This window comes from Somniosus microcephalus, chromosome 12 (genome assembly GCF_052327205.1).
Source record: "Somniosus microcephalus isolate GS21.2 chromosome 12, FLI_Smic_1.0, whole genome shotgun sequence".
In the NCBI taxonomy this organism is placed as follows: domain Eukaryota; kingdom Metazoa; phylum Chordata; class Chondrichthyes; order Squaliformes; family Somniosidae; genus Somniosus; species Somniosus microcephalus.
The window spans coordinates 168,470,572-168,486,699 of record NC_140998.1 but is presented as its reverse complement, the minus strand read 5'-3'; the positions used below and the strand labels follow the sequence as shown (position 1 = coordinate 168,486,699).

General features: G+C 50.6%; 1 protein-coding gene across 1 annotated transcript; it reads right to left on the bottom strand.

The window, feature by feature from the left end:
* Window positions 1–3,916: 3,916 nt before the first annotated feature.
* Window positions 3,917–11,928, bottom strand: LOC147109701 (EEF1A lysine methyltransferase 3-like). The gene is made up of 3 exons (XM_086002355.1): window positions 11,761–11,928; window positions 7,837–7,948; window positions 3,917–4,299 (listed from the first exon to the last, which is right to left on the bottom strand). The coding sequence occupies exons 1-3, from the start codon at window positions 11,926–11,928 to the stop codon at window positions 3,917–3,919; spliced, it is 663 nt and encodes a 220-aa protein (XP_085858481.1).
* Window positions 11,929–16,128: the final 4,200 nt, after the last annotated feature.

Sequence of the window (16,128 nt, the reverse complement as noted above, 5' to 3'; positions counted from 1 at the left end):
ACGTTATCTAGGTAGGGGAATGTAGCCTGCAGTTCGTTCTGGTCAACCATCTGGTCCATCTCCCTTTGGAAGACCGAGACCCCATTAGTGACACCGAAGGGGACCCTAAGGAAGTGGTATAGGCGCCCATTCGCCTCGAAGGCGGTATACTGGCGGTCCTCAGGGTGGATAGGGAGTTGGTGGTAGGCCGACTTCAGGTCGATGGTCGAGAATACTTTATACTGTGCAATCTGATTGACCATGTCAGATATGCGGGGGAGGGGGTATGCGTCCAGCTGGGTATATCTGTTTATGGTCTGGCTGTAGTCGATGACCAGGCGGTTTTTATCGCCGGTCTTTACGACTACGACCTGGGCACGCCAGGGGCTGCTGCTCCCCTCGATAATGCCCTCTTTCAGGAGGCGCCGCACCTCAGAGCTAATGAAGGCTCTGTCCCCGGCGCTATACCGCCTGCTCTTGGTAGCGACGGGTTTGCAGTCAGGGGTAAGGTTAGCGAACAGAGAGGGTGGCGGGACCTTGAGGGTGGAGAGGCTGCAGGTGTTACGCGGTGGGCGGTTTAACGTTTGCTGGTTGTTGACTGTGAGTGGGGGGAGGGGTCCACCGTATGCTAGGGTTACGCTTTGGAGGTGGGATTGGAAGTCCAGCCCTAGTAGGACGGCAGCGCAGAGATGGGGGAGGACGAGGAGTTTAAAGTTTTTATACTCCGCGCCCTTAACCGACAGGGTCACGACACAGTAGCCGCTGATGTCCGTGGCGTGGGACCTCGATGCCATCGAGATTCGGCTGCGCGTTGGTAGGACAGAGAGGGAGTAGTGGCTCACCGTGTCTGGGTGGATGAAGCTCTCCGTGCTTCCGCTGTCGAACAGGCAGGTCGTGGCGTGGCCGTTCACTTTGATGTCCATCATTGACTTGGACAGATGGTGCGGGCGGGCTTGGTCCAGGGTGACGGAAGCTAGTGTGTAGCTGAGCGAGTCGTTGTCATCTGCGGGCGAGGCGGTCGGGCGTGGTGAGTAAAATGGCGTCTCCCACGAGGTAGGGCCCCATGAGGCACTATTGGGGTCGGTTGCCTTAATCAAAGATGGCCGCCCCCATGACTCATGTGTGGGGATGCTGGCCTCAGTTGCCCTAAACAAAGATGGCCGCCCCCATGACTCATGTGTGGGGATGCTGGCCTCAGTTGCCCTAAACGAAGATGGCCGCCCCCATAGTTCGCATGCGGCACTGCTGGCCTCTGAGGATCCGCTCCTGCAGGCCTTGGAGAAGTGGCCTTTCTTCAGGCAGGTTTTACATATGGAGTTCTTGGCTGGGCAGCGCGACCTCGGGTGCTTCTCCTGGCCACAAAAAAAACAGCCGGCGGCCCGATCGCGGATGCCCGATGTCGGGGCCGGTGCCGGGGGTGGCGGGGCCGGTCGGGTCCGGGACGCTGACGCAGAGGTAGGTCCCGGGGGCGGCGCTGGGAAGGGTGCTGTGGTAGGGGTCGGGCCCGAGTCCCAGGGTCGCGAGCAGTACCTGGTGAATGCTTCCTGATCTTGGTGGGCCACTTCCAGGGAGATAGCGAGGGCTTCAGCTTTTTCCATGCTGAGGTCTTTAGCTTCCAGCAGTCTTTGCCGTGAGTACTCGGACCGTAGGCCTTTCAGGAATGCGTCGCGGATATTATCTTCAGTATTTTCGGCTGCCGACACCGATTTAAAGTCACAGTTCCTGGCGAGTGCATATAGCGCCTGTGAGAATTCGGCTACTGATTCTCCTGGCTGTTGCGGCCGTGATCTTAGGAGGTGCCTAGCGTACATGTAGTTTACCGGGGTCCGGTACTTCTGTTTCAGCAGGTTGATGGCGGTCTCGTAGGTAGTCATGTCCTCGATGAGAGTGTATACTCTCGGGCTCAGTTGTGCCTGCAGGACACTTAGTTTGGATGCCTGAGGGACGCTGGATTCTCTCAGGTATGATTCGAAGCAGACCAGCCAGTGTTTAAAGTCTGCGGCTGAGTTTGCTGCTCGTGGGTTCAGGTCCAGGTACGGCGGTCTGAGGGCTCGCAGCCAAGCTGGCTGGTGTGGCTGTGCTCCTGGGAGCTGCGCTGGTGGCTCCTCCGCCGGTTGTGACTCGTTGTCGGACATCATTAAATTTAGTCAATAAAATTGATATACCTATCAATTCCTCCAATAAAAGGCAAAGAGTTACGAAGGTGACTAAAGGTTTTTATTGACTAAATAACAGAGCCCACTCTCGTGGGTGATCCGATCCAAGCAGGAGGAATACCAGCCAGTCGCTCACCTTTATACCTGGCCTGGTGGGTGGAGCCAAGGCGGAGTCGGCAGTGGTCATCCCAGGTATAGCAGTGTGGCAAGAGGCGACCTCGTACCGTGATACAATAGTGGTCAGTGATACAGTTATAACGAACAGTGGTGAACAGTGCTAACTACTAACAGTGATACGATAGTGAACGTGGTTTACCACAATATTTTTATTTTGTGATTGATCTTTAAAATAGTTCATACATTCAATAATTGATACTCATAAACTAAGAATATTCTACACATCCCTCTCATTATCAAATAGCACTTTTTTAGTATTTTGTTGGTCAACTTACATTTAAATAATTCAAACAAATATCATTTTTGTTCGGTTTACTTTTTGAATCATAATGGAATCTTACAGCACAGAAGGAGGCCATTCGACCCACTGTGCCTGCGCCAGCTATCCAATTAATACCATTCCCCGCTCTTTCCCCATAGCCCTGCAAACGTTCCTCTGCAAGTATTTATCCAATTCCCTTTTGAAAGTTCCTATTGAATCTGCTTCCACCGCCCTTTCAGGCAGCGCATTCCAGATCATAACAACTCGCTGTGTATTAAAAATATCTCCTTGTCTCCCCTGTGGTTCTTTTGCTAATTATCTTTAATCTGTGTCCTCTGTGTTATGTTCATTATGTGTTACTGACCCTCCTGCCAGTGTGTGTCCTCTGTGTTATGTTCATTATGTGTTACTGACCCTCCTGCCAGTGGACACAGTTTGTCCCCATCTACTCCATCAAAACCCCTTAAACTGGGTCATAATTTGCTGTGGCAGGGCATCTAACAGCACCTGTTGTTAGTTAGTCTTGCCCTTGTACGTTTAGGTTTTAACATTTTTTGTGTGGCAAGTTGCTGAAAGTGCGAGCTGCTAACGTCACAGTGAGGGAAACCAGGCATCTGGGACCTGAGTGAACAGGACAAGCAACTGTGTATCTCCTTAACCAATCAGATTGAAGAATTGTGACATTAACAGCCCAAGGACTGAGAAGGAAGGTGAATTAGAGTGGGTGAATTCAATATTAAATCAGGTACAGAAAGAGAAATAAAGAGAGGGAAAGAATGATCGGATTAAGCGAGAGAGAGAAAAGGAAAAAGAAAAGTTAAAAACTAAATTTAAATTTGACATTTTTAAAATCTCCAACAATTAAAACCTAAAGGAATGAGACTCCACGCTTGTCATAGATCATTTTCAATGCCAGAGAGCTTGTTTGGCAGTAATTACCACGGAGCACATTGTTAAAATGGTTCTTATGGACAAGACTTGCGTTACTCTGGTGAGTTCAGTCCGTATCTACCGCGCAAATGCAGCAACTTCACGCCATTCAATGCATGTCAATGGTGAGCCAGACAGCGAGATGTCGTTTGCGGGGCTCGTGTGGAGCATAAACGCCAGCACAGGCCATTTGGGCCGAATGGCCTGTTTCTGTGCTGTAACATTATATGTAATTTTAGAGACACTCCGTCAGGTTATTCCAACTCAATTGGATTTATAATTCTTCAAATACAATAAATCTTTTAATTATTTACTGAGCCTGATTCTGCTGCCTGAGTCCGGTGATGTACTTTAATTGGACAGTTAGATTTCTCTCTGTCTCTACATCGACAGCTCCTCTCCAGCTCTCCGGTCATTTCACGGTCAATTTGTACACATTGATATTGTCCCTCGCGTTTCTGTGCACAATTTGGGAGTGAAAATATCGGGGGACAAGCTCCTCGTGGAACATTTGGGTTTTACAGCAAACCCTCATTTCTGACGCTAAGTAGATGGTCGTTCTCTGGTTGCTGAGATGTCGCAGTGTCTGCATCAGTAAGGGATAATCCGATGGGTAGTACACAATATCCGAACCTAGGATCATGTCATAATCATTGGGGAAGTGCATGTGGTCAAAGCCCCAAGAAAGGGCACTGACCGTTGCGGAGTGGCCACAGGAATCAGGGACATTGAGTAAAATGTTGTGTTCGATTTGCTTCAAAACGTGAGGCTGGTCAGTCAGGGTTACCTGTCCACCTGAGGGAGAAGAAATAGAATGAGGCATCTCACTGCTGGTTACCTCATCACAGCAACCTGATCCCCAATTACAGTCACGAGAGGTGGGGAGGAACAGGAAAAGAAAGTACTAAAGGCTTATACAGTGCCTTTCACAATCTCAGGACGTCCCAAAGTACATTACTGGCAATGAAGTGCAGTTACTGTTGTAATCTAGGAAACGGGACAGCCAATTTGCATACAGCAAGTTCCCACAAACAGGAATGATCAGATAATCTATTTCATTGATGTTGGTTGAAGGATCAATATTGACCAGGATACAGGAAGAACTCCCTTACTCTTCTTCAAATAATGCCGTGAGATCTTTTTTTTTGAGAGGGCAGATGGAGCCTTGGTTTACTGTCTCATCTGAATGACGGCACCTCTGGCACTGCAGCACTCCCTCAGTACTGCACTGAAGTGTTAGCCTGGATTTTGTGCTCAAGTCTCTGGAGTGGGACAGGAACCCATGACCTTCTGACTCAGAGGGGAGAGCATTACCACTGAGCCAAGGCTAACAGGAGAAGGGAACTGTGGCCAGGCCAGTAGTGACTGAGGGAGCCAGTGACAGGCTAGAATTGTCAGACGGAGCATGGAGTAACTGTGCAGAGGGGAAGTACCCAGGCCTGTCACCCAGCAAACCTGCTCCATACAGACTGAGTTCAATGGAAGGTGACAGCGGAGCTGGAGAAAGGAAACTTAGCAGAACCCAAAACAATAACTTGCATTTCTATAGCGACTTTAACGCAGTAAAACATCCCAAGGTGCTTCACAAGAGTGTAATCAATCAAAATTTGACACCAAACAACATAAGGAGATATTAGGGCATGTGACCAAAGGCTTGGTCAAAGCGGTAGGTCTAATGAGGGTTTTGGAGGTTACAGAGATAGGGAGGGGCGAGGCCATGGAAGGATTTGAACAGAAAGATGAGAATTTTAAAATTGAGGCATTGTCTGACCGGAAGCCAGTGTAGGTCAGCGAGCACAGGGGTGATGGGCGAACAGGACTTGGTGTGAGTTAGGATACGGGCAGCAGAGTTCTGGATGAGCTAAAGTTTGTAGAAGGTGGGAGGCGAGCCAGGATAGCATTCCAATAGTTGTCCTGCAATAAGGATGATGCGGAGACACTCTGTTAATCTATGAAATGATACTCTAACATCCTGTGGCTCTTTTCCAATCCTCGATTATTTCACCTCTTGTACCTTCGATCCCGACTCCATTGGGGGCGATTTTATCCATACCCTCCCAGTGGAAACCATCTTCTAATTTTTTATGCTCCTGAGCAGACGCCAAGGGCACCCACCTAAAGCCAGCAAGTCAGCAGGTTCAAGTCCCACTCCAGGGACTTGAGCACAAAATTGGGCTGACACTTCAGTGTAGTACTGAGAGAATGCTGCTGTAGGAGGTGCTGTCATTCAGATGAGATATTAAATCTAGGCCCCCTCAAGTGGATGTAGAAGATCCCATGGCACTATTGGAAGAAGAGCAGGGGAGTTCTCCTAGTGTCATGGTCAATATTTATCCCTCAACCAACATCACTAAAACAGATTTTCTGGTCATTATCACATGGCTGTTTGTGTGACCTTGCTGTGCGCAAATTGGCTGCGCGTTTCCTACAGTACAATAGTGACTAAACTTCAAAAGTACTTCGCAGGTCATGCAGCATCTGTGGAGAGAGATTCAGGTCGATGACCCTTTGTCAGAACTGGAAAAAGCTGGAGATGTAACAGGTTTTTAAGCAAGTGCAGAGGCAGGGAAAGGGGGGAGGGGAGGAAAGAACAAAAGGGAAGGTCTGTGATAGGGTGGAAGGCAGGAGAGATTAAGGGCAGGATTTTCATTGGGCCGTGGAGGCGGGATTGGAGGCGCCTGGGGGGTTAAAATCCCGAAATCGGGGGTCCCGAACCCATCCTGCCCCCAATCCACCTCCATGCCAGTTTCAAAGGAGGCGGGAAGGGGATTAGTGACAATTAACGCCTGTTAACAGGCAGTTTTTAGCCTAATCCTATTTTTAATGTTGAAGTGTGGGATTCCCGACGGCTCCAAACCACGCTAAGTTAGAGGAGGCGGACCCTCGGGATGAAGGGCTTGGAGGGGTCGAGATGTCCAGTGTTCAGGTGGGTGATGGGTGCATGAGTGCAAAGGTAAGTGTATTTGGTGTGTGTAAAGTGTTTAAATAAGTTTTACATACCTTTACAGCCTTCCTTCCTTTAGGTCTCGGGAGTCCCTCATCTCACCGGCACAGAAAGCAGAATGGCTGCGAGCTGTCAAAAATTGCAGCATTCAGCTTTCTGTTCCGGGGAGATCTCTAAATCATCCTGAGAGGAAGGAATTAACTTAGAATACAGATTGTCAGTGTTTGACAGCTTCAAACAGCTGTGAAACGCTGATATTTCATCTGTCAAAAGGTCTTGACAGATGAAATATCAATCTGTGACATCACCTGTTGCCGGGTGGCCCCTAATTGGCCTGCTGAGCCCGCTGGGCGGGCTCAACAAGGTCAATCAAGTCAAAATTGCGTGGGTTGGCTAGAACTCGATGGAGGCAGGACTACAACCCCGACAGTTGTAGTCCCGTCTCCTACCCGACGACTCAATGAAAATCCAGCCCTAAGAGTCAAAAGGGATGATGGTGCAAGGCAAAGGGAGATGGTAATGGGACAAGTTAAGAAACAAAAGATGACTGTAGATGAAGTGTAAATGGCAATGGCAGAATGATCGACAGCTGCCATGTGAGAGAGAAAAAAAATGAAAAAAAGATGGGGCCGAGGTTGTGGTCTGAAATTGTTGAACTCGATGTTGAGTCCAGAAGGCGGTAAAGTGCCTAATCGAAAGATGAGGTGCTGTTCCTCGAGCTTACGTTGAGCTTCATTGGAACAGTGGAAGTGGCCGAGGACGGAGAGGTCAGAGTGGGAGTGGAGCGGAGAATTAAAGTGACAGGCGACCGGAAGCTCGAAGGGTCACCAACCTGAAACGTTAACTCTGTTTCTCTCTCCACAGATGCTGCCTGACCTGCTGAGTATTTCCAGCATTTTCAGTTTTTATTTCAGATTTTCAGCATCCGCAGTATTTTCCTTTTGTGTCAAAAGTACTTCATTGGCTGTAGGGGAGTGTGGGGGCAGGGCGGTTGGAGGGTGTTGGTCACATGATGAAACCTCCAGGGTTACATCCAGCCAGAGTTGGCAACACTAGTTCTCACCCGTTTCAGTCGGGCAACTGACCGGGGGACACAGAGATTCGGCCCGGGAGTTAAAATCACCCAGGCCTCACTCTGCCGCGGTCGGGGGAGTTTTGTGCTCGCCACGAGCCACAAGGCTTCCTGGCCCCGGAGCCTGATCATCCAGAGGAAGATTTCACCCCTGCAATTCCCAAAACATGGAGAGCAGAATCTTCAATCACACCAGTCAACAGTGGTTGGCATGGTAATGCACCTCCCAGCGATACACGGGCCTTGTCCTGTTACTGTCCATTTCCCTTTTCCACACCAGCAATTGCATTAGGTTGAGATTGATCCTTTAACTCACCCAGCATGACTGCCAGAATCCCCACGATCCCGGTGCCCGATCCCAGCTCAATCACCTTCTTCCCAGAGAAACTCATCTTCTCCTGCTCAAAGAACTGGCAGAGCGTGAGGCCCTGAGGGAAAAAAAACACGCCAACCCTTCGAGTCAGAATTAGTTCAGGCACTTGGATGTCGCAAAGCACCAGAGCAAAAGTAGGCGACGGCAATGATGGCGAGGACTGAGGGACCCCACAGCCCACTGCAGAGAAGGACGGGTCTCCAGTCAGTCTCCCCCATCTCCTCGTGGAAGCCCAGCTAACACTTCACCTGTTGGCTCTCTTGCAGGTGCAGCATACAACAGGGAGAGTTAACATAGAATCTTACAGCATAAAAGGAGGCCAATCGGCCCATCGTGTCTGTGCCAGCTCTTTGTAAGAGCTTTCCAATTAACCCCACTACACCCGCTCTTTCCCCACAGTTGAGGTAAGACTGTGGGTCTTGTAGTTAAAGCATTGAGGTGAACAATATAGATGCATTTAAGGGGAAGCTAGACAAGCACATGAAGGAGAAAGGAATAGAAGGATACACTGATAAGTTTACATGCAGATAGCTGGGAGGAGGCTCATGTGGAGCATAAACTCCAGTATGGACGAGTTGGTCTGTCTCTGTGCTGTACATTCTATGTAATTCTATATAAAGACTAAGCACCAATAATTTCAGGCTTATCCCTTACCCCAACTTGAATACAGATGCACCATTTCCAACCCTTCAGGCATTTGTCTCATTCCCAATGGCCAAAGATTCCTGCCAAGCTCTGGCTCCAGCGCCCCCTGTCTCCTAGACAACCTCCTTCAGTATTCAGGGATGGATACCATCGCGGGTTGACAACTCTGGTTGGACCTATTCCTGTATTATTCATCACATGACCTCCAATCGCCTCGGCCCGTCAAACTGCTTTTCTTTTCATCTCCAATATTTTTATAACATAAATGAAAGTATTCAAAGATAATTAAAACCAAAATTCTCTAATTATGCTCCTCCCACATTATTTGCAGGAATGTGCGGGAGATTGGTCTTTTATTCCTGGAGGTTTGGTAACGCTAACAGCATCTGGGCCTGGGCACTTTTCTATGTTTTGTCCCATTTGTCAGTAGTTTCTGTGTGGTGGGGGAGGGGAGCCTTCTCATCTCCAACCGGAATTCCCCTCCGAGTCACACACCATCCAGACTTGGACATATATCGCCATTCCTTCATCATCACTGGGTCAAAATCCTGGAACGCCCTCCCTAATAGCTGTGTTTGAGCGCCTTCAGCACATGGGCTGCAGCGGTTCAAAAAGGCGGCTCACTGCCACCTTCTTATGGGCAATTAGGGATGTCAGCCTTGTCAGAGATGCCCACATCCCGAGAATGAATAAATAAAAGAATTAAAATGAAATAAAAAAGTTATGGCGGTTGATCAGGGCAAGTTCCACCCCGTTAGTTTTGGTGTCAGTGTACCTGAGACTAGGCACCCGTGCTATGGAAACACCCTGGTTGGAGCTGGAAGCACAGGCCTGGGGTTCGCAAGCTGTACTGCCATTTACAAGCCCATTTCTTTCCTTAAGAATGAAACCAACGGCCAGGACAGGTTATCCATTGGAACAACATCAACTTGCATTTACATATCACCTTTAACATAGTAAACATCCCAAGGTGCTTCACAGGAGCATTGCCAAAGAAAATATCACACCGAGCCACATAAGGAGATATTAGGACTGGTGGGGAGAGAGGCGGAGAGTTTAGGGAGGGAATTCCAGAGCTTAGGGCCCGGGCAGCTGAAGGCACGGCCACCAATGGCGGAGCTGTGTGGCGTACCGATCACAGAAAGGACACAATCCGCTTTTCGGTCCGTAGACTATAAATCAGGCATCATGCCTTTACGAAGGATCACACCTTTAAGAAACTCGATCTGCAACATAGTTAAGCCCAGAGCGGGGGAGGAGCAGTCGAAGCTGTGGACTGATGAAAGGCAGTCGGACTTGGTGTAGTCTCTGACGCCATTTTGTGTTCAACATGCAGTCTCAACAATTAAACCTTTTCTGTTGAACCTCTCCGAGTTCAGTATTTTTTGCTAGGAGTACGTAGACTCCTACAGAGCGATTGAAATGCTCAAGAGGCCAGAATTGGAGGAGCGCAGAGATCTCTGAAGGATGTAGGGCTGGAGGAGGTTGCAGCGATAGAGAAGGGAAACACCATGGAGGGATTTGAACACAAGGATGAGAATTTTAAATTTAAAGTGTTGCCAGACTGGGATAAATAAATAGAGCCTCTCCAAATGCTGAAAGAGGCTTCTTTCTTGAACGGAGGCCCAGCCAGTCCACATCCAGCACCACCCACCTCCACCTGGCTGAACTTGTTCTCACATTGAACAACGTCTCCTTTGACTCCTCTCACTTCCCCCAAATTAAAGCTGTTGCTACGGGAACCCACATGGGGCCTAGCTATGCCTGCCTTTTCGTGGGATACGTGGAACATTCTTTGTTCCAGTACTGCTCAGGTCCCCTCCCTCCGGTACATTGATGAATGTATCGGTGCTGCTTCCTGTTCTCGCCCAGAACTGGAAAATTTCATCAGCTTTGATTCCAATTTCCACCCTACGCTCACCTTCACATGGTCCATCTCCGACTCTTCCCTTCCCTTCCTCGACTTCTTTATCTGCATTTCTGGGGATAGGCTGTCAACCAATATCTACTATAAGCCCACCGACTCCCACAGCTACCTGGACTACACTTCCTCCCACCTCACCTCCTGTAAGGACTCTATTCCATTCTTCCAAACTCTCCGTCTTGTCGCACCTGTTCTGCCGATGCAACCTTCCATACCACTGCTTCCGGTATGTCTTCCTTTTTCTTCAACCGAGGATTCCCCTCTACCGTGGTTAACAGGGCTCTTGACCTGTCTTGTCTGTCCCATTCTGCTCTCACCCCTTCCCCTCCCTCCCAGAACCACCAGCCTCCAAATTCAACGGATCATCCTCCGCCATTTCCGCCACCTCCAGCGTGATCCCACCACCAAACACATCTTCCCCTCCCCCCCCTTTCAGCATTCTGAAGGGACCGCTCTCTCCGCGACACCCTGGTCCACTCCTCTACCATCCCCAACATCCCCTCCCCCTCCCACAGCATCTTCCCGTGCAAGCGCAGGAGATGCAACACCTGCCCTTTTACCTCCTCCCTTCCCACTGTCCAGGGCCCCAAACACTCCTTCCAGGTAAAACAGCGATTTACTTGTACTTTCAATTTTGTATACTGTATTTGCTGCACACGATATGGTCTCCTCTACATTGGGGAGACCAAATATAGAAATCGGTGATCACTTTGCGGAACACCTTCATTCAGTCCGTAAGTGTGACCCCGAGCTTCCGGTCGCCTGTCACTTTAATTCTCCGCTCCACTCCCACTCTGACCTCTGTCCTTGGCCTTTTGCACTGTTCTAATAAAGCTCAACGGATGCGCGAGGAACAGCACCTCATCTTTCGATTCAGCACTTTACAGCCTTCCGGACTCAACATTGAGGTCCTCTAGACCCATCTTTTGTTTCTTTACTTGCCCCATTACCATCTCCTTTTGCCTCGCACCATCATCATTTCTGTCATTTAATCTCTCCTGCCTTCCACCCGATCACAGACCTTCCCTTTTGTTCTTTCCTCCCCTCCCACTTTTCCCTGTACTTGTTCAAAACCTGTAACATCTCTAACTTCTCCCAGTTCTGACGAAAGATCATTGACCTGAAACATTAACTGTGTTTCTCTCTCCACCGACGCTGCCTGACCTGCTGAGTATCTCCAGCATTTTCTGCTTTTATTACAGAAAGAGGCTGCATTTTTCTTAGACAAAGAGGGGTAAATACATGAGGTTTGGCCAGTCTCCCCGAGCTATGTTTTCACAAGAGTTCTTTAGACTTACACAATCCCAGACGAAACCTGAGACCCCCAGGTTTTCACCCATGCACTGAGTGATCTCAAAGTCGTAGCCACAAAACCGACAGCACTTCACCAGAACGGGAATGGAATATTTCTCAGGATCTTCCTTGGGCAGGACATCGCTGAATCTCTTCTTGTGTGGTGCTGTCATGCAGCTCCCGGACCTTCCTCTGGATCTCCTTGATCTCCAATGGATTCTCTCCAACTCTGAACAAGTCCCGCCCTGACGTCGGCTTTGGTCGTTGATCACGTTTGACCAGCTCACATGTCCAGTCCTTCTGTCACCTTTCAACAAAGAGTAATACCGTTGAAACCTGCGACCTGATAAGCTATTGATTTAATTCATCTTAGCATAGTCTGTATTAAAGCTGGACCAAGACTGATCTACAATAAGAATAAAACCGGTCGGACCACCCGGCATCGACCCCGGCACCAGACACGGTAAAGGCCCACCCAGCCCAGTCAATCATGCAAAGTCCTCCTCACTAACATCTGGGGACATGTGCCAAAATTGGGAGAGCTGTCCCACAGACTAGTCAAGCAATAGCCTGACACAGTCATACTCACAGGATCATACCTTTCAGCCAATGTCCCAAACTCCTCCATCACCATCCCTGGGTATGTCCTGTCCCACCGGCAGGGCAGACCCACCAGAGGTGGCGGCACAGTGGAATACAGTTGGGAGGGATTTGCCCTGGGAGTCCTCAACTTTGATTCAGGACCCCATGAAGTCTCATGACATCAGGTCAATCATGGGCAAGGAAACCTACTGGTTACCACCTACCGCCCTCCCTCAGCTGATGAATCAGTACTCCTCCATGTTGAACACTTGGAAAAAGCACTGAGGGTAACAAGGGCACAGAATTTACTCTGGGTGGGGGACTTCAATGTCCATCACTAAGAGTGGCTCGGTGGCACCACTACTGACCGAGCTGGCCGAGACCCGAAGGACATAGCTGCCAGACTGGGCCTGTGACAGGTGGTGAGAGAACCAACACGAGGGAAAAACCTGCTTAACCTCGTCCTCTACCTGTCGCAGATGCATCTGTCCATGACAGTATTGGTAGCAGTGACCACCGCACAGTCATTGTGGAGACAAAGTCCCGTCTTCACACTGAGAACACCCTCCATCGTGTTCTGTGACACTACCACCGTGCTAAATGGGATAGATTCAGAACAGATCTAGCAGCTCAAAACTAGGCATCCATGAGGTGTTGTGGGCCATCAGCAGCAGCAGAATTGTATTCCACCACAATCTGCAACCTCATGGCCCGGCATATCCCTCACTCTACCATTACCATCAAGCCAGGGGACCAACCCTGGTTCAACAACGATGTAGAAGAGCATGCCAGGAGCAGCACCAGGCGTACCTAAAAAGGAGGTGCCAACCTGGGGAAGCTACAACACAGGACTACATGCATGCTAAAAAGCGGAAGCAGCATGCTATACACAGGGCTAAGTGATCCCACAATCAACGGATCAGATCAAAGCTCTGCAGTCCTGCCACATCCAGTCATGAATGGTGGTAGACAATTAAATATCTAATGGGAGGAGGAGGCTCCATGAATATCCCCATCCTCAATGATGATGGATCCCAGCACTAGCGCAAAAGACTAAAATGAAGCGTTTGCAACCATCTTCAGCCAGAAGTGCCAAGTGGATGATTCATATCAGCATACTCCTGAGGTCCCTGGCATCACAGAAACCAATCTTCAGCCAATTTGATTCACTCCACGTGATATCAAGAAACGGCTGAACGCACTGGATACTGCAAAGGCTAAGGGCTCCGACAACATCCTGGCTGTCGTGCTGAAGACTTGGGGGGAGAAATTCGGTATCGCCCCGTTTGGGGCGCTAGTATTGGCGGTGCGCAAAGATTAGCGCCAGGCGCAATTTATTGCCACCTCGAGTGATATTGGGTAGCTGCGCCCCTGAAGGTGATTGCAGCGCTAAATCAGGCGCTGTACGACAGTCTTAAGGCGCTAACCCGGCAGCGCGACGCAATTTCTCCGCGGGCGGGTGCAGCGCAGGTGCTGTCAATTATCGATTTCAACCAGACACGCTGGCGCCGGCCAGCTCTTAAAGGGGCGGATCGATTATCATCTCCAGCCGCACCCTGCGCCTCGTAGGCCTCAAACTCGGCGGTAACCTACCTGTGGCGTCGACAACCACATCAATATGGAGAGGGCCAGGGAGTGAGCGCAGCGCTTCAGCAAGGGGGCATTGGATGCTCTGGTTGGTGCGGTGGAGCGCAGGCGATCTGTACTCTACCCAGAGAATGGCAGGAGGCCTCAACACAGCGACTATCACAGAGCTTGGAGGGAGGTTTCCAACAGAGTCACCTCCAGCAGCATGGTTCCCAGGACTCCTGTGCAATGCAGGAAGAAGTTCAACGATCTCACTTGGGTCGTCAGGGTGAGTGCCTTTTTCAGAATCATCTTCATCCCTCCATCTGGACCTCACTTTATGGCCAGAGGGTGTGCAAAGCCCCAATGGCCAGCTGTCATCCAGCACCCATGGCCCTTTCTGGAAACATACACGCACATTCAACTCTGTGCATTATGTAAGGGCTCCTGGACCATGGAAGGCATGTCATGCCAGATCAGGGCAGCATAATGTAAGGGCTAATCGACCATGGAAGGCATGTCATCCCAGATCAGGGCAGCATAATGTAAGGGCTAATCGACCATGGGAGGCATGTCATGCCAGATCAGGGCTGCAGGTTTCATCACACCCCATCCTTTCTCTTGCAGGCCAAGCTGGCCAATAATAGAAGGCAACAGCATTGGACCGGAGGAGGCTGGCCTCACCTGCAGACCCTTACAGACCTGGAGGAGTGAGTCCATCAGACTGTGGCAAGCCGGATGATTGGCCCCGTCGCCTCCGGAGATGCCGACCCCATTGTGGACAGCAATGGTAAGGTCATTACCTTTTTGACCTCTCTCCTTCCACTTGTTCCCCACACCAGCATGCTTTTTCACTCTCAAGCCAACTCAGAGCATTGCAGCACTCATGCATCCCTTGGTGCCATCCTGTCCTTTCGCTAAAGCCACTCTTGAACCTCCCTGCTTTCAGATGCTGTATCACCAGCTCGGGAGGCGGGCCCTCAAGCTGCCAGTGCGAGTGACTCTGGAGGCGACGAGGAGGAGGAAGCCGGACCATCCGTACCACCCTCAGGCGAGCCAGCCCATGTCCAGACTGGGGAGACGCCTTCCCTGGAGGGGAGCAGGGGGGGATGGTCTGAGGAGGATGCAGCTCCAGGACCCAGCGGCCTGCAGCAACGCGAGGGGAGTAGGGAAGCTCGGGGGCACGCATCTCCCCGGAGGGCGAGTCGGGCCGCGAGTGCTGCTGCACAGAGCGCAGAAGAGGTGCGTGCCCTCACAGAAATGAGCGCCCAGGCTGGGCTGAGGCACACTGAGCTCATGGCTACAGTGGCAAGGATGCCCGACTCCATTGAGACACTGGCAAGGAGTGTCCAGGACTTCGGCGCAGCACAGGCAAGGAGTGTGCAGGACTTCGGCGCAGCACTGGCAAGGATTCTCCAGGACTTCGGCGAAGCACTGGCACCTGCCACGCAAGTGCTGAGTGCTGCCACGCAGTCAGTGGCTGGCCTCATGCAGACGCAGATTGAGGCCACGTGAGCACTGACTGCTGCCACCCTCGCTGGATCGGGCAGGATTCCCCGGGGCCCTCGCCGCGCCACAGCAGGCCAGCAATCTGTGCACCAGCCGATTGCTGCGCATGCTGCGGTGCTGCCCCGTCAGAGTGCCAGTGTGTCGGCCGACCAGGAAGCTGCTGTCCGCTCTCAGGATGACAGCATTCCTGATGCCACCACTGGCACTTCTCCACTGCAGCTGCCACCACCTGTAGGACAGACTGCTTCCGCCCATGCGAAGTTGGAGCAGTCAGCAGCCGGGCCCTCCAGGCCCAGAGCTGGTCCAGGCCGTACCTCAACGGCATCTGCGGCCTCAGTTTCAGACAGTCAGCAGGCCTCCCCCAGCCTTTCTGCAGCCACTGGGGTCCCATTACGGAGGAGCTGCAGGGCGGGAAGGGGGCAATTCCGCAAGGGAAGCAGATCACCCTCGAGGGGCAAAAAGTAGGAGGTGCTGCTAAATTATGTTATTTCTTTCATTCAAGGCCGAGGATGCTGGTCTGAATGTTGGTTATGTTTTGGACATTGTCTCCAGGGTGTGAGAGACAGTTATGTTTTGGACATTGTCTCCAAGGTGTGAGAGACAGTTATGTGGCAGTCTGTTTGTTTTGCTGCTTGTTTCCATTGCTTTGTCATGTGGGAAGGATACACATTTTGTTAAATAAAGAAGTTTATTTATTCACAATGTCCATGTCTGTT

Excerpts from the sequence above, each read along its gene's own strand:
- LOC147109701 (XM_086002355.1), bottom strand. The coding sequence starts at position 11,928 with ATGACAGCACCACACAAGAAGAGATTCAGCGATGTCCTGCCCAAGGAA. Across the intron at positions 7,949-11,760 it reads CAGGTTTCGTCTGGGATTGT|GGCCTCACGCTCTGCCAGTT; the intron begins GTAAGTCTAAAG and ends TTTTTCCCTCAG. Across the intron at positions 4,300-7,836 it reads GATTCTGGCAGTCATGCTGG|GTGGACAGGTAACCCTGACT; the intron begins GTGAGTTAAAGG and ends CTTCTCCCTCAG.